Source organism: Coturnix japonica, chromosome Z (assembly GCF_001577835.2).
Source record: "Coturnix japonica isolate 7356 chromosome Z, Coturnix japonica 2.1, whole genome shotgun sequence".
Classification (NCBI taxonomy): Eukaryota; Metazoa; Chordata; class Aves; order Galliformes; family Phasianidae; genus Coturnix; species Coturnix japonica.
In genome coordinates, this window is record NC_029547.1 from 18,555,655 (window position 1) to 18,578,670 (window position 23,016).

Sequence of the window (23,016 nt, forward strand, 5' to 3'; positions counted from 1 at the left end):
CCCCGCGCCGCGCCGTACCTGCCATGCGGTACCGCCTCCGGGCGCCTCGCCGCGAGCCCTAAATAACGGCCCCGCCGCGCCCCGCCGCCGCCCCGCCGTCCCGCACGCGAGGCCCTACGCCCGGGTACGTCCTTCCCCGCCCCCACCACCCGTCCCTCGCGGTGGCCGCCGCCATTGGAGCGCGGGGCGCTGACGCGGCCGGCAGGGGCGGGGGGCGGAGCTTCCCGGAAGGCGGCGGCCCGTGCCAGCAGCGGGGCGTGAGGCGCGGAGCGGCGCGGGCGGCTCCGCAGGGGCGGCGGATGCGCGCCCGTTTCCTGCGCCTGCTGCTTGGCGCCTCGGCCGGCCCTACGGCTCCCTACGGCTCCCTACGGCTCCCTACGGCTCCCTACGGCTCCCTACGGCTCCCTACGGCTCCCTACGGCTCCCTACGGCTCCACCTGCGCCGTGTCCGCTGGTTGTGGCGCCCCAGGCCGCGCCGCTCCGTCTGGAAGCTTTTCCCGGCGCTGGGGCCGGCAGCCGGCGGGCCTAGCTGGCGTTTCGCAAGCTGCCCCGGGAGCGTTGCAGGCCAGGCTTATCGTGTTAGCCGAGCGCTGTTAGCCCCCTAAAGAAGTGTTTGTGGAATGCTGGGAAATACGCATGGTCTGTGTGCTTATTTTCTGGTGTGCCGTGGTTCACTAAGCCCCCAAAATGACTCACGTGCTTGGGACACAGGTACTATCAGATGTCCTCGTGATTTCAGATTATACTTTCCGGTTCAGAAGTAAGAAGAAACAGGTGTAAGTGCTACATATACAGGCTTGCACCTGGTTAAGTGTCTCCAGCTATTTTTACTGGGGAATGTATTGAACATCTGTGATGTACATCAGAGCTGCTTCCTGCCGCTTGTGTTAGGCTTTTACCTGTGTACTTCAATACAACTTATGGTCTAGAGAGGAACATGAGTATATCTTCATGCTAGTTACCTCATGACAGCAGTAGGCAGATCAGCCAGGTGAGCAGGGTATCTAGACCTATATCCTGCTTCAGTCACTGGCTTACATGATGGGAAAGATCTAGAACTTTATAAATGGCAGTAGGAAATAAACTCTTGTCTCACATGTTTTATATCAGTCTCTGTGCTTGATTTATGTCCTGAAATTGTTTAATATCCTCATCTGTTGCTCTGTTCCCAACTGAGGATGTTACGTATGAAGGTGACTCTGAAAGTAAGGCCTGCTATTTTATTACCTTAGCCAGCAACATCAGAGGTGGATGTTGGTGGTATGGCAGTGGGGACTGAACTTTCCCACCAATATCCCATTACACTGTTTTGCCATGTGACAGGTGGTGGCAGAGGGGCAGTCTGACAAAATGGTGGCTGACATAAAATACATGTGAAGTAAAGACATGGTGCTGGACTCTGACATGTGGAAAAAATGGCACTCATTGACATTCACTGATGCTTGCTGAACGCTGATGGAGACCAACCAGTGGATGTGAGTGCAGTGAGGTGGTGAGTGATGGCTTTCAGTGATGGTGGGTCACCTCCACTGATGCAGATTGTTACAAGTGCAGCAGGAAGGCTCTTGTTCTTCACTGGCAAAAATGCATGGCTAACAGTGGTGACTTTGTAGCTGAGAATGTGTACTGCTAAATAGTATTACTGTGTACTTTGTATCTTTTCCTGTGGAAACAAATAGGAGGCAACACTTTCAGAATGATGTACACATTTTATGGATAGCAGAAAGTCAAGCTGGAAGAGCATTTCAGAGATCACTTAGTGTTTCCACTTTCCTCAAGACAAAATAAATTATCAATTGTCAAATAATTCCAATAGGTATTTATCTTACCTACAGTTCAAACTCATCACTTAAGTTCCTACAGTCAGCTGGCACATTTTCCAGCAACCTTAAATACTCGTGGTGTTGCTATTTCTCCCTTTGGTAGTCTCTGCACTTAAGAGGCTTTCCTAGCAAGCTTTTGTGTGTTCAAACCATTCTTAAAGCATGAGGACAGGTGAGAGCTGGACAATGTTTCTCTAAGAAGAAAAGTACCAGCATTAAGATCTTTCTTTCTTTCTTTGGTGTTTTGTCAGATCATTAGAGTTCTTCTGGTAAGTAGATCTTTCCAGGAGTGAACTACCAAGTTTCTCCCCCTTCCCCTAGCCAACAGAAAGCCTCTTGTGACATTCTCCTCCTGAAATCTGATAGCCTGAAGCAATTCTTGATTTATTTCCAGAACTTCTAGAACAACACAATCTCACACTTCAAATCAATTCCCATGTCAGGCACGTAAACATATGTTGGGATTCCTTAAACAAGCAAGAATTTTTGTGTTTCACAGGCTATTTATGGGATCAGTGTAAGATGATTTTTGCGCAGCTGAAGTTGTGCACAAGAATAAAACGGTTTGTTTGCAGTTGTACTTACTGTATTGGCAGAAACTATGATTAATGTAGTAACAATGTAGTTGTGTTGTTCTGTATTGTGTGAGCTCTTTTTCAGTGATTGGCTTTCCCAAAAATTTCCTTTGGAAAGCAGTGATAGTATCCTTGCCAATATATATCTTATCTCCTCTTCAGAACCTTCTTCAATCTCACAGTGTTCTGGAAGACAACTGGAAAATAGAAGGAAATAGTTTCATGGATGGACTAAGTACCATTTCTCTACAGCCAGTCAGTGGACACAAGTCAGTCTGCTGTGTTCCATCAGCCCTAGCAGCAAATGTGTCATGGTTGGTGGTGCAGCTCCTCTCCCCAAGGATGTCCTGAAGACGGTCTTACTGACCTCTGTTTATCACTTTTTGCCCTGTCAGTCCAGTGGTTTTTGGTCAGGACTGCTGTTTGTCTTGCCTTACACTACTTAGAACAACTGGTTTGACATGTGTTGCAAATGTGTGGGGTTTAAACCCAGCAGCAGCTCAGAACTGCGCAGCCATTTGCTCACCCCACCCCACCTCTCAGGGAGACAGGAGAAAGAACTGGGGAAAAAAAGTAGAACATGTATGTTGAGATAAAAAAATACTAAAAAATACCAAAAAGGAAGAAGATTAACAGTAATGATAAAAAAGATATACACATGTATTTCTCTCTACAAGGCAAGTGATGCGCAATGGAATTGCTCACCATCTGTCAACCAAAGCTGGACCTGTTGCTGAGCAGCAGCAGCTCCCACCCCCAGCTGGCTCCCTGCAGTTTTGTGGGTTTTACATGATGCCATATTGTATGGAATATGCCTCTGTCTAGTTAGAGTCAACTGTCCTGGTTCTGTCCAGCTCCTTGTGCCCCCCCAGCTATTCACTGGCAGGGCAGTTTAAGAAACTGAAATGTGCTTAGCTCCATGCAGCGCTGCTCAGCAGCAACTAAAACATTGGTGTACAATCAACATTGTTTTTCTTCTAAAGCCAAAGTACCAGACATTACGAAGAAAACCTTGTCCCAGCTGAAACCAGGACAAAGTGGAAGTAACTGTAATTACACTTTATAACGCATATCTTCCCTAAATGTTTACCATCTCTCCCAAATGTGATTTCTAGTAATATTTTCCTTCTTTCATAGGCAGGACAGAATGTTGTGGGCAATTATGTGAGTGAAGTTTTGTTATTATTATTATGAAACTTACGTTTTTAATCTAACCGGCAGTTTGTTCATGTTGCAGTGATTTCTAGTTTTGAGTCAGCATCTTCTCGAGCAATAAATACTTCATTTATTATCTTGTTCACGGTACAAACTTGTACCTTTTATAATGAATCGTTTCAGCCATTTTGTGGCATAGGTTGTGACAAAGTCTGCAGTTGATGCAAAGTGCACTGAATCCCACAGCAGATGTGTTACAGACAGGAAAAGATCTTTCTCAAATCTACAGCTATCTTGATGTAATGACTTCAAGCATCCTGTCAGGGGTGTGAAAAGGCTCCTCAGTCCAGAATACCCGGGGATTTGTTTTAAATGAGACACTGTCAGAACCAGGATTTTGGGGAAGATTTTCAGTCATGGAAACATTAAACAATGAGGCACTGGTAGTGTTCTGACCCATGACAAGTCAAAGACATTTTCCGTGAGATGTTTGGATCACTGTATTTAACAATTCATCTGGGGGGTTCAGTGACACATCCAAACTTCTTACTGAAGTGATGGTGTTATTTCAGCTTCTGTCACTGTCCTTAACTTGAACTTGCAAATACAGGGTTTTCAAGGTCCTTATGTTTATGACATATCTCTGCATTCTGACATTATTTGGCAGTAAGAAATGTCACTTATTCCTGCAAGAGTGAATAGGAACAGTCTTTTGGCAAAGGTGGCTAGTAAAGTAGTACTGTGTTGCTAATTTGTTTGTTTGTTAGTTTTGTTTATTTGTTTGTTTTTTTGCTCTTGAAGTCATGGTAAATTGCTCTGAAGAAGAAAGAAAGATGCAAGCTGTGAGGCAGCAGCAAGGCAAAGTGGGTGATGTAACTATTAGAAATGATTTAGAGAGGGTCACAGAATTTCCCAGCCTCATAACTTACATGAGATTTCGAGTGACAGCAAAAAACGGACTTGGTAATTCATTACTTGCTTTTAAGAGAGATTAGAGTATGCTGTTTGTTCCCTAGAATAATTAGATGTTTGCAGTCCTTGTGATGATGGGGTAAAATTTCACTGAGCCGAGCAGCCTCAGTTGTAACCAATGAAACACTAACAACTTAAGCAAAAGCAAGTCCCTTTGATACTTGGTAATACTTGTTGCACCAAGCAGCAGATGTGCGCAGCAACAGGGTTTGCCGTGATGAATGAGCCAGTCTTCTTCCTTGGCATCATTTTAGCTAGTAGGTTACTAAAAATGAGTCTCAGGACAAGGTCTTACAGAATTTAATTAGGATATGTGGGACTGTAAATAGGCCCCAGCAGTTCAGGAAAAGTGATCACTGGAAGAAGCTGGAAATGGCAGTAGCTGACTACAAGTGATAAACTTGCTGAAGTGGACTTGGTGCAATTTTTTTGTTGTGAGTACTCCTTGATTCTCAAGAAGAGGAATGACAACATCATGAAGCTACAACAGGCCATATGGATTAGAAAGAAGATTGGTTATAGCCCACAAATAAATAAATATATAAATAAATAAAAATAGTGCTCATATGATAGATTAGTGCTGAACCAAGAAATCAGCTTATTTATATATATATATTTTTCCTGGAGTTGAAGTTAGTATTTTATACCTAGACTGGAAGCTTTGACTAACAGAATGTGTTGCTAAATAGTGGGGTTTTTTTTTTTTTTTTTTTTTTTTTTTTTTTTTTTTTCCCCCCCCCAAAGGACAGTGAGTTGAACAATCAAAAAAACTGGAGTATTACCTTTACTGGAGGAACTTGGCCGAAAGTGAGGGCAGCAAAAGGGAAAGTCTTCTAAATCAAAATGAGCAAAGGAGATAAAATACTGAAAAAAAACTGAAATTCCACTAACAGAGGAAATACTTAAGTTAGAATGAATGATACAGTGAAACTGCAGTTCACTGTGAGGAAATGCTGACTCAGACTTGTAGTTGAGATGAACTTGAATGGTTCTATGGTTCTACAAAGATGTTAGGACGTGCTACATTCACTTGTGCTGTATGTGTGAACTGCCCATGAATTTAAAATGCTTTTGGCAATGATGAAAAAATATCTGTGATTCTGCATAACCAAAACAAAGTGTAGATGTGTCCTTGAACAAATGCTTAGGGCAGAACTCTTGGAAAGGGGGCAAGAAGGCTTAACAAGAAATAGTAGAAGATGATAAAAGAAAGGAGGGTGATGTGCTAAGAAGGGCTGGGATTATCTTTCCTACTTGGCCACAAGAATGTTTATGACATGTTTATAAGTCCAAAAAGAGGTATTCCAGAAAACATAGGTCAGTCTTCCATTGCCAAAGTAGCTTAATATTTGAACAAGATAAGATCACGTGTGAAGAACAATGAGCTGAGCCCATATATGGGCTGGTGTTTGTGATATTAGCGATAGAAAAAGTTGTTCTGAAAACTCGTGGCCAGAGTTGAGTCTGCTTTGCTGTAGGTTGTACCCTCGCAGCCAGTCTGTGTTTGGTTGAAGTATTTTTGGATTCATTCTGGTAATGAATTCTTAAAAAGCTCACATAAGTGACCCTTTTCATCATTTCCAATGAGCAAGTAAACTGTCCTAGTCAGACTAATGAGAATGGTTATTCACACCTTCCTTGGGTTTTGTTCCTATGACAATTTTCCAGTTAGTGTAGAACAAAGTCACATGAAGCACCTCTTCAGATTTTACAGCAATTGCATTGCAAGCCACAGAATTTCAAGTGGAGATCTCGCTCATGGCTTTGAAGTTGAGACTTCAAAGTGGAGCAGGGACAGTTGAACTCTGCTCTTTGGTTTTTCCATTTGCCATGCTGAGGCTAAAACTAGTCTCTGTGAGAGCTGGTCCTAGGTAATGGAAAGATTAAGCAAAAGAGATAGCACTGCCTCTTCATCCTTTTTTCAAACACTTCTTAATTTGTATAGAGAGAGCAGGTTCATAAAACAACACAAAATTTGAAAGAAAACCCTGCCATATTTAAAATAGAACGAGGTACCATGTATACCAGCTTCCTACCACATATGTTCCCATGCAAAAAGAGAACTCTGTGCTTCAAGCTGCTCTGTTTCATAACTGTTAGTCATGCTGTTTGGAGTTCTGTCCTGCTGGAAAGCCCTAGTGTGATGATCGTGCTTTAAGAACATGAATGCAGTAGAAAATAGTTCAGCTTGACTTACTTTGACAAGCATAAATCTGCTTCCTGGGAATTCACACATCAGGGTAACACCCAGCTTCTGAAGACCTATTCTGTTGAGGCATGCTGGGCATGTATTGAGTTATTGTTATGGTTGAAAAGGTTGGCTTTCTGATATCACGGGGCATATGGAGATTACAGAGGTGAAATCTGCTGCAAGCAAACTACTGACAAATTCTACTTTTCCCTTTCTGTACATACTGTAACCATAAATCGATACAGTGAGTTAGCACTTGATTTCCAGGAAAACAGCCATCAGTTATGATATACAGTTAATTGCTTTAAAGCGACACATATTAAAAAAGGGATCTTGATAGCTTTGTGCTTCAAGTTTTCTACTTGAGCTGTTTTAAAACACAAAGGGCTGGAACCTGTCACTACAAAAATAATGATATAAGCATCATGGGGAAATACATTCTCATCCATAAAACAAGAGCTAAGTTCTGTGTTAGAGAATCCCTCATTCATTCATTGACATTATTCAGAACAGATAAGTCTGTGTGTAGAAAAGTATGTTCAGCTGTGAGGATTTTACACAGAGAAATGCCACCACCACCAACAAAAAAGCATTCTCACTAGGAATCTTGTTTGGTTGGGAAATGGAAAGAATAGAGACCAGGAACAACTGAAGAAACTGTGACAAAATTTAATACACCAGGTGAATGTGAATGTATAAATAAAAAATACAAGAAGGAGTATAGAGATTTGTACATTAAACTGTGGCACAAGAAGATTGTGTGTAGAATGAAATAAATGACAGAGTGAAAATCAACAAAGGAGAATAAGCTTTCAGTAATGATTTCCCATGGTTAAGATATACTAGACTGTGGTATAGCTTGCATCGACTTTGGTCTTAAATAATTTATTATCTTGAGTGAATTATATATTTAGATACCTAGGAAACTTATGCATTCTCTGGAAAACAGAAGAGACAGTAATGATTTGTATTAACCAACTCATACCACAACTGTATATCTGGTGCAAAGTCAAGCGGTAAACATTTCTGCCTCAAACAGTTCACTGCCTTTGAAGATGTACTTTGCATTTCCAGTCTCCCTGGTCTATGTTCTCCTTCCTCTATCATTATTGCTTAGCATTATTTATTTATTTATTTATTTATTTATTTATTTATTTCCCCAATTACCTTCTAGTGCTTGCTTTTTCTCCCCTTCCACTTCCAGTCTTACTTTCGTATTTTCTCTGCTCTCATTAGTTTATATACAGCTGTTGTAGCCACAACTTGTGCAGAATCAGTCCTCATTCCAAAATAACTGCTTTTGAAATGTCATTATAGCAAGAAAATTAGTATTTGTGTGTCATATTTATACTGTCATTCATATACACAGAAAAACATGAAAATCTAAAGTTGCAGACAATTCCTGTAGGTCTCATCTCACAACCTGCAGTATCAAATACTTTGTAGTCAGAACTTAGCAATTAAAACTTGTAGTGAAATAAGGCATAAGAAAGCTGATATCTCAGAAGCTCACTGTCTTCGTGATATATAACATGTGGCAAGACACAGACTTTCTAGTAGAATCAAGAGTCCTAAAAGATTAAATAAAATGACAAATGTTCATAGTTAGATATGTAACATGCAAACAAAATTGTCATGCTAATAGTAGGCTAACATTCCTTTATAGTAAAGACCGTAAAAACAACATAATTGTCTACTCCTTTCTTTCTCACTCTTCTGTGAATTTTCTTTAGCTTTTCTTCTATAACTGAGACTACTTCTCATTTAGCATATAAATGCTTACTGTAATATGCTCTGTGTAAGCTGTGAGTGACTGTGTCAGTCTTCTTGAATCACAGAATCACAGAATCACAGAATCACAGAATTACCCGGGTTGGAAGGGACCTCAAGGATCATGTAGTTCCAACCCCCCTGCCTAGCAGGGCCACAAACATATACATTTACTAGATCAGGTTGCCCAGGGCCCCGTCCAACCTGCTTGAAACACTCCAAAGACGGGGCATCCACAACCTCCACTGGGCAGCCTGTTCCAGGACCTAACCACCTTCTAGTAAAGAACTTACCCCTAACATCCAACCTAAATCTTCCCTCCTTCAACTTAAAACCATTTTCCCTTGTCCTGCTATTATCAGCTTTCGAAGAGTTTACTCCCCTCCTGGATGTAAGTTCCTTCAGGTACTGAAAGCTGCAAATGAGGTCACCCCGCAAACCTTCTTCTCTCCAGGCTGAGACAAACCCAACTCCCTCAGCCTGTCCTCATAGGGAGGTGCTTCCAGCCCCTGATCATTTGTGCGCCTCCTCTGGACCCTTTCCAAATTTCCATATCTTTTTTGTACTGAGGGCTCCACACCTGGACACAGTACTCCAGATGGGCCTCACAAGAGCAGAGTAGAGAGGGACAATCACCTCCCTATCCCTGCTGACCCCCCTCTCCTGATGGAGCCCAGATCCATTTGCTTTCCGGGGTGCCAGAGCGCCACTGCTGGCTCATGTTAAGTTTCTCATTCTATCAGGACCCCTAGGTCTTTTTCAGCTGAGCTGCTCTCAAGGACAACTCCTCCCAGCCTGTACAGGTGCCTGGGGTTCTTCCGCCCAAGTGCAAAACCTTGCACTTTGCCGTGTTGAACCTCATTAGGTTCACCCGAGCCCGCTTTCCAGCCTGTCAAGGTCCCTCTGAATGCATCTGTTCCCTCCACCGTATCAACTGCCACCACTCAGCTTGGTTCATCCAAGCAACTTCTGAGGGTGCACTCCATTCCATCATCGATGTCATTAATAAAGATGTTAAAGAGCCACCGGTCCTCAAGACAGACCCTTGAGGGACGCCGCTCGTTACGGCCTCCACCTGGACATAGAGCATTGACCACCACCCTCTGTCTGCGGCCTTTCAACCAATTGCTATCCATCCTATTGTCCACCCATCAAATCCACCCCCCTCCAATTTGGAGATGAGGATGTGATGGGGGACCATGTCAAAGGCCTTGCTCAGGTCCAGGTAAATGACATCGGTCGCCTTCCCTTCATCCACCAACGCCGTCACTGTCAATCATAGAAGGCCACAGATTAGTTAAGCATGACCTTCCCCTGGTGAAGCCGTGCTGGCTGTCTCGGATCACATGCTTGTTCTTTATGTGATCAAGCATGTTGTCCAGGAGGATCTGTTCCATAATCTTCCCAGGCACAGAGGTGAAACTCACCGGCCTGTAGTTACCCGGGTCGTCCCTGCTCCCCTTCTTGTAAATGGGAGTGACGTGACGAAGATATACTCATATTCTAGATGAGGTTCAGTATCCATATGTCTTTGAGACACACATGCTGCTTCTGTTCATCTAAAAGTGCCTATTCTGAAAAAGTCTTACCTTCTAGACTCTTCACCATCTTTGTAGCTCTCATTTGCTGCTTTCTAATACTTTAATGCCTGTTTTGAACAGATCTTATAGGAAACCGTGTGCTAGTATTTACTCCAAAGTTGTACCTTACAACCAACATGAGAAATAACTTGCTAACTAAGAGGGTGATGTAGCACTGGAAGAGGCTGCCCAGAGAAGCTATGGAGTCTCCTTCTCTGGAGATTTTCAAGACCCCTTCGGATGCTTTCCTGTGAAGTCTACTGAAGGAATCTGCTTTAGCAGGGGTGTTGGACTGGGTGATACCCAAAAGTTCCTTCCAACCCCTTCAAATCTGTGATTTATTACTTGAATTTTATTATATGATTCATAATCAGTATAAGAGTAATTCAGTCACCAATTACAGTTTATCCAACAGGTGTCAACATTTTCACAGTCACAATAAGTTTATATGCAGTCCTTAGCAGTTTGAATAAATGTATTTTAGAAATGCTTATAAATTCCTATGTCTTGTGAACCCTTCCCAGCCCTTTGAAAGGACCACAGATATGTAAATTATGATATCTTGCTTTGCAGTTTATTTGTAGCTTTAAGTTTCTCAAAACCTTCAGTGTTCTGGGGAATAACATGAACTTGCTATCTCTGCTCTTCTGCAGTATATAGTGTATAGATACCAGACTCTCAGACCTGCCTCGTCTTCCTTTTTTCTCTGTCTCTTTTATTACTATATTTCCTCTTTCCCTTGACTTTTCTTTCTGTTTTTGCTTGGTGCAAGTCTTGGTGTCAGGAGGAAGATTTGGTAAAGTGGACTGAAATCACAGCATGTGATCTACAAGCAGATATGACCAGGAAAGTAGAGACTTGTTTGCAAGCTGCTGCCCTTGCATCTCTCTCTGGGTGCAAAGCTGACAACTGTAGCACGTAAAACAAAGTATGTGTGACAAAGAGGGGAGGGAGATCAGTCCCTACTGCCTCCAGCACTAGGACTTGGTGGCTGCCAGAAACAAGTGTCTCATGTACAGACAAGCTATTGATGATGTAGTAACGGGATCTTATAGCTTGCAAGGCAGCAGTTCCGGGCACCAGCTGAGTTCTTTCCAGCAGGTTCAGCCATTGATGTAGAAAAGAAAAATGCATGCAACTGACATATAATCCTTGTCAAGTTGCTGACCCTTGTATTGGAGGGATAAGATGAAACTATTTTCAGTGTTAACACTATTCTCTTTCCTGTAAGCAGTAATTCTTTGTCCACAGCCTTAAAAAAAAAAAAAAAAAAAAAAAGGCAGAAGGGGTTTGGTTTCATTTCTCTGCATAAGAAGTCCTTTTTACACATGACTGAATTCAGCAATGTCTGGGATGAATATAACAATTGTTTAATAATGTAAAGCCTTACATTATATTCAGCTGATGATGTGGGGGAATTTTGCAGGCAGGAAGAAGTTAATTATCCAAAGCTGGATCCACATAAAAATTAGGCTTATTAACTCATACACTGCAAGCTCGGTAGCTCTAAAGTGGCCATTCTTTTTTAGTATCATTTTTGAGTATGTGCTGTGCTTTAAAGAAGGTACTTTTCCAGTCTGCTCAGGAAGCAATTTTTTGCCTGCTCATTAATCAGTTATGCTTTTCTTGAGAAAAGGAATGTAACTTGACATATTTAGTAGCTCCAATGTTTGCTCTGAAGAAAAAAATGAGTTTTACTGGTAATAATCTTATGACTGTTTTTTTTCCCCTCAAAACTAATCAGAGTCAATACGACCAGTACATTGTCAGTGTTCTTATTGGTAATAGCATGAAGTCATCTTGACAATATTTTGAAGAAACATAGAATTTTTTCATCATACTAAAGAGTAGCTGGCTTGGTTCCTGTAACTGCAAAACGGAACTTTCAGATGAAATTATAGTCCAGCAAAGCTAATAAGCATTTCCTATGAACCCTGTACAGTGAAAATGTCTGAGGAATTAGATTTTCATCCACTGTACATAAGTGTACATTAATTCTAATTTCAATTTAAGTTAATATGAATTTGATGTTGAGTTATTTAACAATTGGGTTAAGTTCCAATTGTTAAATTCTTCAGAATTCTGTTGACCGCTTCTAACCCCTCTTGTTCATGTGGAAGCTAAACCATCAGAACCATGAGTTTGTAACAATTTGTGGGAAAGTAAATTGTCAGAAGAATTGTTTTAGAACCATAGGATCAAAGAATGTCCCGAGTTGGAAAGGACTCCCGAAGATCATCGATCCAGCTCCTGGCTCTATACAGCGCCACCCAAAATCATCCTGTTTCTGAGAGCACTATCCAAAATGCTCCTTGAACTCTGGCAGTTCTGGGCCATGACCATCACCCTGGGCAGCTTGTTCCAGGGCCTGACCATCCTCTGGTAAAGAATCTTTTGGTAACACTCAACATGACTCTCTCCTGAAGGATATTCTGATTTCACTGAAGTATTTTCCATTGTCTTTTTAAAGTTTTCATCTTCAGTTTTCCAAAAACAGGCTACCCATCTGAGTGAGATCTAATCCAGATTTTTAAAAATTGTCACAGTAACATAGACCATAAACCAGCTACCACTGATTTTTGAAATATGTCAGTGTTTTTGAAACATAGATGACACCACTGGTGTCAATTTCTTTAGGTTGTGAAGCTCCAATATTGCTGTGAAGTGAAATAGAAAAAGAAGAAAACAAGAACAGGATGCTTTCTGCTTGATTGACTGACATCCACACAGCTTGAAAAGAAAGGAAACACAGCATATCCACTTCCTATTTGAGTCAAACCATAGCGCTAAAAATAAAATCAGATAACAGCAAGTAAGTTTTCTGAAAGGGGCTACAACAAGAGACCATTGAAAAGTCACTGAGAACATTGTGTCTCTGTTACATCTCTAATTATTAATAATGTGTTGTGTTTCCTAGTTAATTTATTTGAATTTTTCTTGCCAATGATAATATTTACCTACTCCTGTAAAGTATGCAAAGATCTGAGAGAACAACAGGAGGTGCTTCTAACATCATGTTGCCCAACACTACTATGGCAAATGCTTCCTAGCTCAGCAACTAACAACACAAGAATGACAGTTCATAGTTTTGTCATCTTACTATAATACTGCTCATGGTACATTGGTAACTCTAGTAGTTCCTTCAGGTACAAGTATTTTCCTGCAATAGACAATAGTCAATATTTAAGTAGGTTTAGACATGCACTTAAATGGAAGATTTTACTTTATGAGCCAGATTGTATGAAATAACTGGCTCCAGAACTTTAAAAATCTGTAAAATTTTCTTCTTTTTCTTTTTTTCTGGGGACATCTGTTACTTTGCTAAGACTTATCATCAAGTGAAGCCCTTTGTGTTCTCCACTAACTGTGATTAACCATCTGGCAGATCTAGTTTCCCAAACTATAATTTCCTTCCAGGGCTAAACCTAGCGGGATGACTAGGGGGCCTCCATTGGCGTCTGCTTTTTTGTTATTTTTAAAAATTACTTCCAGTATTTCTGCCCAGCACTTAGTATCTTTATTTACTTTAGAGTATTTCCAGCAGATGGAGAGGAATGTTCCATTTTCCTCATATTCAGCACATTTCAAATAATGTTGATTTCTTTTTTTAGGTGCTATAATGGAATGAGATACCACTGGAATAGTATGTTTCATAATGGGTTTCTTTAGTGGTTGGGTTTCTTGGTGATTCTAGAGATCTCTTAGATACCATTATTTTTCATCTTACCCTGTTTTGTTTCGTCTATGCTGTAAAAGCAGAAGTATAGTCCGGAGTGCTATTTTCTGCTGAAGTACACCAAGTCTTTTCCACTACCTCTTATAGCCTTGCCTTCATGAAAACCATGTTAACCATGTCTGACAGTTTAGAAAACTAACAACTGTCCCAGCTTATAGGAAGAAGAAAATAGTGCTTAACTTCAGCATTATAAGAATTGTTGAAAATGGAAAACAACATAGTGTTATCTCTGTTTTCTCCCCTGGTTTGGAAGAATGCCAAATTTGTGGGCTATGGGAACTTACTTATTAAGACTCACTATATGTTTTAGCTATATACATGATCAGGGCTCCTCACTCTCTGATTCAGTGCATAAGATTTATATTTTAAGTATATAAATCATTATACCTGGAAGGCTGGGGAGCCTTGCAAAGACAAGTTTTTTTAAGAGCATATTATCCTACTGGAGCTATGCAGTGTGCAGCAGTAGCTGCTTTTTTTTTAGTTGACTTAAATATTTAACACTGAAGTGGCTTGTTATTAGGGGGGATGGCTGAGAGTAGTGTTATATTTTACTATTACCATGTAAAATCAAGAAAAAGAAAAACTGCCCCTATACTTTCTCAAGTTTTGTCTAGGTGACACTATTTTAAGGAATGTTCTCAGCAGCCAAATTACTACATTTTAGAAGCAAGACTGAACTCCCAGTTTTTATTTTTTAAAATATTATTTTATTCAACTAATTAATCCAGATCATTATGTGATATCAGTTCTGAATGCACTGAAATCACTGTAGTTAAGAAATCTCTCACAAGGGTTTCTGATTCTTTTACATCTGCGGTAAGAGAGGCAATATGCTAGCTGTATGGATAGAGAACTATTTTGCAGGTATACAGCACAAGCTCAAGCATTAATGGAGAAAGTCCAAGGAAGGACCCTGGGAATAGATTGTGGTTTCAAATCTTTCTGGGTTGCAACACAGGCTGAAGCTGTTTCAAGACTGTGCTGGAGGAGTGGGTGTGGAGAGTTGTGCAGTCCTCAGGGAGCTCATGATTTGGCAGGTGAATTCCCCCTTTACAGGCATGCTCATAGCCTGTAGCTTCTGGCATCTCGCCTGCCCTTCTGGTTTGAAAAGGGAGGGGTGAATTTTTATGTATAAAAGTACCTCTGTCTAAGTTCAGCTCAAATAGTTACTAAGTAGCTGCCACACTTTTTAGCTGTCCTTAAGCCTCAAACCATGTGATAGACAACCCTGTTAAAAACCAAACCAAACCAAACCAAACCAAACCAAACCAAACCAAACCAAACCAAACCAAACCAAACCAAACCAAATAAACCAACACACACAGTATGTATGTTTTTGTTTTTGTGTTTTTAAAATATATTTATTTAATATAAACACTTGCACTACATAGGAGATATTGTTCAGATACAAGTTGAAGTTTCCTAAAGAGGAGAAGTATTTAGTGAAAAGGATATTTGCCTTTTTTTCATTTTCTACATCAAAACTTTCTAAGCTTGTTCATGCTGATTATAGTATTTCCTCTTCTTGTCATGCTTTCATTTAATACACATACTCACATAAACCTTGCTGCAAATGTATTTGTCATATAAAAGTAAGGAGTTTCTTCTATCTCTAACAGCTGCTGGAAAAAATACTACTACTCAAGAGAAGAATGAAAAAAATAGGAAAGAAAAAAGATTATGACCTGGCCACATGTTAATAAAGAATCACAGACTAGCTACACCCATACAAAAATTCTGTATCCACATCTTTTTGTACTCATACTTCCGTACTTCAATGCATTTCATGCAGGCAAGTGTTTCAGGTCAGCTGCTGGAGACAGAGAAACCTCTTTCTTTGCACTATTTCATCTAGTCATTAGAAGAGCAAAGTTCCTTAGGTCTGCAAAAAGATTAAGAGACTGCAGGTGTCACCTCCTAGGTGCCTCAAAGCATCTGAGCATTTGCTTAAAGCTTGATGTAAAATATTTAATCATTTGAAAACATTAAATAGTTACTAGCCAAATTGTAGGCTATAAAAGTTGCAACTTAAATGAGTAGTAATATAAATGAGTTCTTAACATTGAAAATAAGTTATGCAACTTTGAGGGAACTAACAGTGAAACTACTGATTACGTATGTATCTCATCTTCCTAATAATGCAGACTAATGCTGTATTTTCTTAAACCTATAGAGATTAAAGTGAAATCCAAGGTCTGGTTGTCTTAGAGTCACATCTAGAAATAAACTGAAGAGTGTAACTATTGTTACTGCAGTTCAGTTTGAAATAACAAAAGGATACAGATGATATATAGGCATGTTTCAGATTCTCCTTGTGCCACTGGAAAAAGTCTTTTGGACTCAGTTGGGATCATAGAAACCCTGACTGAAGAACAGAAGGATCCTTGTGGTTACTACGGCTTAACCCAATGACCTGATATTGAGATCTCTTCCATGAACCACCGACTATGATCTGCTTTGCATTGTCTTTGCAGTAAACATATCTCCTATGGAAAAACAAAATCAAATCCACTGTAGTTCTTTTTACCTCAGGACATCAGGAAATGTATTAAAGAAAGGTGTTTTAGAATTCTACAGTTCTAAGGTTAGAAAAATGCTCTTGTGACATGAGAAAAGATGGGTTCTGAAAAGCTTGCTCCCTAATCTGTGGTATGGTTTTCTGTCAAAACACATCAACCCAGAAAGCTCTGCAAATATTCTTTCATAATTGACTGGAACCTCTGAAAGTCATTTACTCAGCTCTGATTGGCCCAGTGTGCCCCCGTAATGACTTCACAGTACCCTCTGCAAGAATTCAAACAACTGTAGTTTTCAATTGGCCTTAGTATGTCTGCGGTACACCAAATGCAGTCTTTTGTTTTAGTGATTATGTTTAAACCTCTGGCTTCCAGAGAGTGAGATCTGCAGAGGTCAGAGATCTGCAGCAGGATTAAAGAGCACTCTGATAAAAAAAATCCCTTGGAAGACAGAGTGTATGTAACTGTTGTAAGAAGGTGGCTGGTTAGAAGCTGTGTTGTATGAGGAAAGTCACTGTTTCTTAGTTTACGTGCATTGCTGACATATTTGGAGGAATACAGGCCGTAACCAGTAATTTAAAAATAGCTGATACTTTGGGAAAGCCAATGGTTATATTTTATCCACTGCTAAAATGTAGTCCCTTTTACAGTGACTGTTAAAAGGGGCTGATCAGCAAAACAAGAGTTATATGGATCTGTGTTAACAGACTGCATGCATACTACTTAATATGGAAATATGTGCAATGTATGCAAAGTACTGATGAAGTCCTACATTCAAAATAAAATGAGAATTTGACAATACAAACACACAAAAATCAAGTGGAAAGACTTTAGTCTTATTTGAAAGACCTTGTTAGATTGCCAAGATAATACAAAGGGTTTCAGTCTACATAAGAAGTAAAAGAGGGTGAACCACAGGTAAAAGAAAGAGAATGCAGATCTTTTGCTTGAATGCATTCTTTCATCATAGTATCATTTAAAGCACCATTTATTTCATTTCTGAATGTTATTTCTGAGATATCACAAAAGAAAATGCAATTAGAAATAAAGATCATAATGATCTTTATGATTTCCATACTATAGTTGTATGGAGAAATGAGTGATTTTTATAACATGCCATGAACAAGTGTTCTTTCTAATCATGGATACCAGAGATAGGTGGCTTGGCCTTCTTCCCTCTTTCTCCAGTGTAAGACAGTGCATACTAGACTGTCAGGCCCAAATTTAATATCTTTTATTTATAGCTACGGACCTGAAACAAGGAGGTAAAAGAAAAAAACATTCTCTGCCTGTCTGTAATCTTTGTTTTCTCCTGAGCCATTTTGATTACCAATCAAATACCAGGGGATGCTGGCAAGGGAATAACACAATTTTCAATTACAAATTGCAAATAGGCATTGTATTTTAAGTTTCAGAAAGACAGTAACAAAATGTATGACTAAGTCAAGAAACCAAACCAGATATCCTTGCTGTATGTTTTTAACTAAATTGTTTTATTTTAATGCTGCTGTAATACATTTTACTGTGTGTGTAATCTGCTTATTTCAATTCTAAAACTGGAGATCGCAGGATTGATTTCTTGTGATGTATTATCACAGCAGGAAGCATGAGATTTAGATCTTCATTGGAATTCCAGGTGCTACTTTGGTATAAGTAAATGAATTACACACAATTTAATAAGTAGTCACATCTCACATATAACAGATGTGCTTTACTTCAATTAGAGTCTAATGGGTCATGAATGAATAGCAAAAGATTTGCCTGCAGCATGGGAGAGGATGGATGCAGTCTGATGCAACTGACTTCTGCCACAAGCTGTATTTTCAGTTTTGCTGATGGCAAAGTGAAAGAATATTTTGCATAATGGAATTCATTCTTGTTTGTGTTTTTTGTTTTGATTTGTTTTGCTGTTTAAGCTAGTAGTGCAACCCTAAAGAGTTCCTTTTTATTACAAATCCCAAAAGAACTTAGTGTCATTTGCCTTGCTGCTCTGTGACATTCCACTCTCTCAGAAACTTATTTATAGGGAACTGTTTTAAAATCTTTCTAGAGGCTATTAAGATCTTAATTTAAATTGGATAAGTATTGCCAGAAAGTCAAAACTGTCAACATGGTCTGTCAGTATATGACACAGCTGTATGAGTCTTAACTGTTCACACATATATAGACCACATTCCTGAGGTAGTAACTCAGCCAGCTTTGCTGCGCTGTCCAGTATGAACAGTTGTAAATAGGGGCTTTAAATTTCATTTATAGAAAATACAGAAACAAGAGAAATCTCAGTGCAGGAAAGAGCTGAAACAATGGAGAACATGTCCTAGAATACGTAACCACTGGCACTGAGCAGTATGGCTAAGGAGAGTTTTCCTATAGACTTACTAATAACAGGAGCAAGGGAACCAGAAAAACTGATAACGTGAAGAAAGTGCCCTGAAACCCTCAAGAACTCACTGTTACTGTCACTCTTCTAAAGAGAAGAAATAAACTCCTCTGGCTCTGCCTGGGAAGCAGGTTCCCTTCAACATTTTTTACTTTTGAAGTGGGAGTGTTATGTTGGTTGTTTCTTTGCATGCAGAATCACAACCTTGTATATATTCTTGGAAAATAATTAGATAAAGTTATAGACCATTCACCTCTAGTGAATATTATATATATTTTTTTATTTGCTAGTTACATAGGATCCAATGACAATAGTTTCTTACACAACTACTGTGAAAATCACCTTGAATTTCTTGGTTTAGCTGAAAACACACAGTGAGCATCACCTTGGGAATATGTTACCTTGCAGTTGTTCCTTAGTTTCACTGTTTCCTTGGCAACGTCTTTCCACAATACCTCTGTCCACAGGGGTACTCAGAACTCAACATATCATCATCTTTCTTTCTATTTTGTTGATATACTGTTCTGTTGTGCTGAACTAGGCACCACTGTTTCCTCTTTGAAAAGGGTGGGAGTGTTTAAAAGTGAGGTTTAAAAAGCATTTACAAATGCACTGAAAAATTTACTGAAATAATTGTAAGCAAAATGCCATCTTCGTAGAGAAAACAACATTTTCAGAGTACACAGCAGGACTGAACTGGTACATTCTTTCTCAGCAGTTGTGGTCAACTGGGGAGGTCCCAGAAAACTAGAGGCTTGACAATGTGATGCCCCAAATGGGAAGAGTCAGAAAGAGAATCCAGAGAACTACAGGTTTGTCAGCCTGACCCTAGTTTCAAGAAAGGTTGTGGAGAGTATTATCTTGAGTGTGATCACATAGCATATGCAGGACAACCAGGAGATCAGGCCTAGCAAGCACAGGTTCATGAAAGGCATGTCCTGCTAGACTAGTATTCTATGAGAAGGTGACCTGCCTGGTGGATGAGGGAAAGGCTGTAGATGTAATCTACTCAGATATCAGCAAAGCCTCTGATGCTGTCTCCAACAATGTTTACCTGGGCAAGCTGACCATCTGTGGCTTGGGCAGGCACACTCTTTGCTGGGTAAAAAGGTGTCTGGATAACCAGGCCCAGAGAGTGATGGTGAATAGAATTAAATCCAGCTGGTGACTGGTCATGAGTAGTCTTCTCCAGGGGTCAGTAATGAGACCTTTCCAGCTTAATATCTTTTCTGATGCATCTGAATGAGGGGATTAAGTGCACCCTCAATAAGTTATTAGATGACACAAAGTTGGATGAAGTGTCAATCTGTCTCACAGGGATCAGGGCAGACTGGGTTGATGGACTGAGGCCAATGCAACAATACCAAGTAGTAGGTCCTGTACTTCTCTCATAACAAACCCATGCATCACTGCAAGCTAGGGGCAGAGAGCCTAAAAAGCTGAGCAGAGAAAATGGTCTTGGGGGTTGTTAGTCAACAGCTGTCTGAACATGAGCCAGCAGTGTACTCAGGTGGTCAAGAGGTCCAATGGCATTCTGACTTGTATTCTTACTTCAGAAGTAGCATAGCCAGCAGGACCAGAGAAATGATTGTCCGCCTGTAATCAGCACTGATGCATCTCAAGTATCATGGTCAGTTCTGGGCTCGTCACTACAGGAAAGACATGGAGGCCCTGGGGTGTGTTCAGAGAAGGGTAACAAAGCTGGTTGAAGGGACTGGCACAATAAGGAGTATCTGGGGGAATGGGGATTGTTTAGTCTGGAGAAGAAGAGGCTCAGGGAAGGCATTACTACTTTCTACAACTACCTGAAAATAGGTTGGAGCAAGGTAAATGTTAGGCTCTTCTTCCAGGTAGTAGCAACATGATGAGAGGCAATGGTCTGAAGTTGAGCCAGGGCAGGTTTGGGATGGATATTAGGAAAAACTTCTTCCCAGAAAATGTGGTGAGGTACTGGAACAGGCTGTCCAGGGAGATGCTGGAGTCACTGTCCCTAGAGACGTTCAAGGAATGTGTATATGTGGCTCTGAGGGACAGAGTTTAGTGGGCATGGTGGTGATAGACTGATGGTTGCACAGGACGATCTTAGAGCTTTTTTTCAACCTTAACTATTCCATGATCTGAAGTAGCTGGTTTTGTTTTCCTAGAATTTTAACACACAGCTCATACTTCTTTACCAGAAACCACCCCAAGCCAAACCAACCAACTGAAATCTAACAAAAAAACAACACAACTAAAAGAATGCTAAATCCAACAAATAAACCCACAAGCAATCAAACAACAACAACAAAAAGCAATCAAAACATCAAGTATTCTTATTCAGTGTTTTCTTATGCATTATATAGACAAAACTACACAATCTGGAGGACTTTCCCAGTACAATTGGGTAATCAGTTTGAAAATGAGTGACTGACTGTTTTAAAAACAGTGTCTGGACAAATATATGCCAATTCTTTGAGATGATACCCCATACCAGCATGTACTGGAAATAATTACAGCCAATTGATGTTATGACATTTGATCCTGTTTTGAGAATCCGTACAGTATAATATATGTTCAGTAATGCTTTATGTTACTGTGTGTTGATGGCATTGAATAGTTAATACTGATCATCTGACCGTGTGCATATCATCTGAACAGCTGGAGGATCAGTGCTGACTACTTTCAAGTACTTCCCATAAACACATGCAAAAAAAAGGAGTTATCTTGAGGAGAAGTCAGGCTCTTGAAGAAGTCCAGACGACTGCTAAATCAAAAAGTTCACTGGGGTGTTTTCCTCTCTGAAAAGTCTTTCTTGAGCTGAGCTGTGATTTCTGTTATGAAAATATATTTAAAAATAGCTTCAGAGTTGGTTTCTCAGACTAACTGCTGGGTTGAGATTGTTGGTAGATGTGCTTGAAAGGATGTAGTTCATACCTGCGGCAGCATTTATTTGAAGGTCGTAAATAAGGAGAGCATTTTGACACAGATTTCTGACACATCTCAGCTGCAGACAGCTGACAGATTTCTTTTTCCTTGATGAATATTTGAAGTAGAAAAGTCTACTTGATGTCTTACATAACACATATGCTTAGGCATAGCAACCAACAGAAAAATAAAACAACAACAACATTCTCTTGTGTAGAATGCAAAATCAGTTTCCCCAGAGTGTAAACTTTGAGAAAACACATGAATGTGACAATTTACTTCATGATTTTGCAAAGTTGGTAAGGATGGATCAAAATATAAGTAAAGCTTGTGCACATTTAATAGCATATTCAAAGGAGACTATAAATAAGTGAAGACTGGTGCAGAGAGGAAGGTCTACAGGATTTATTCACATTTTAAATTAGTATAAGTTAAGCCATCGTTTAAAACAATTCACGCTTGTTAATTTTAACAAGTCCAACTGTTGAACATAACCCAACATCTGGGTTACTAAATTAGGATTATGGGTTTTAGAACACTAAACAGGATAGTTGTGGCAATGTGGATTTTATTTCCATAGCTGCATGTTTCTGTGTGGCACAGTAATACACGTTGATTTTCAAGACTGACTGCTGGCTGAAACAGTGTTTGTAAGAACACCCTCAGTGCCATCAACACACAGTTGTTTGAGTTGATGATTTTTGTTCAGCTCACAGAAAACAGTTCTAGGCATTGCTAAATTAGCTTTTTAATTTTTAAGGACAAGTCAAAGAAGACAGCAAAGAGACTCATGATTTAGATTTTACTGCAGAAATTTTCCAGTTGTTACAACAGGAGAACATGACTACACTTTTCTCCTCAGCACTTTCCAATGGTTAAGCTGTAAATACAGATCTGCATTCCTGAGTGCTGGTCAAATACCATCATGTCTGGGTGAAAATGATGTGCTGAGGTACTTACCAAGTGATGATGCCCTGAAAAGGTTGTGCAGACTTTGTGTGCCATATTTGGTGTATCTCCATGGGCAGTATCAGAGGGCAGTTTTGGATGAGCTAAAGAGTGAGAAACAAAACCATTCTCTGTGAGAACCACTGCAGTGTTAATAGTTACTGCTCATCACTGCAGAAAAGCTGTGCGTATTAGGTGATGAGTTCGGGTGGAGTTCACAAAACCTGTCTAGAGAGCAGCTGAAAGCTGGTAGATATGAACTTGTTTAATCTCTTTTCTATTATTTGGGATAGCAGAGTGAAACTGCGACTCCAAAATCTCTGTTTGTGCTATTCTTTCCTCCAAGGAGATCAGAGATACAAAAGAAGGGCTAATTTTGTCTAGCAGCTAATCTATCCAGCGCTGCTCTAGGCCTCTCCTAGTCCAGACAGTAATCACAAAAAGTAACTGCTGTGAAGAAGAC

The 23,016-nt window shown here is 40.1% G+C and overlaps 2 protein-coding genes across 5 annotated transcripts in view; both read right to left on the reverse strand.

Moving 5' to 3' along the window:
* Positions 1–148, reverse strand: part of IL6ST (interleukin 6 signal transducer) — a 34,594-nt gene extending 34,446 nt beyond the window's left edge. Inside the window, exon 1 of the mRNA XM_015848721.1 lies at positions 19–148. Within this exon, the coding sequence (XP_015704207.1) occupies positions 19–25 (7 nt within the window). The 5' untranslated portion in view covers positions 26–148. The remainder of the gene's footprint in view (positions 1–18) is intronic.
* Positions 149–1,543: 1,395 nt separating this feature from the next.
* ANKRD55 (ankyrin repeat domain 55) overlaps positions 1,544–23,016 on the reverse strand; it is a 75,015-nt gene continuing 53,542 nt past the window's right edge. The window contains exons 11-12 of one of the 4 annotated variants that reach the window (XM_032441304.1): positions 22,566–22,657; positions 1,544–2,595 (exon numbers count right to left, since the gene is read on the reverse strand). In XM_032441304.1, the coding sequence (XP_032297195.1) occupies positions 2,575–2,595; positions 22,566–22,657 (113 nt within the window). In that variant the 3' untranslated portion in view covers positions 1,544–2,574. The other 3 variants (XM_032441303.1, XM_032441302.1, XM_032441305.1) reach the window with 3 other exon arrangements.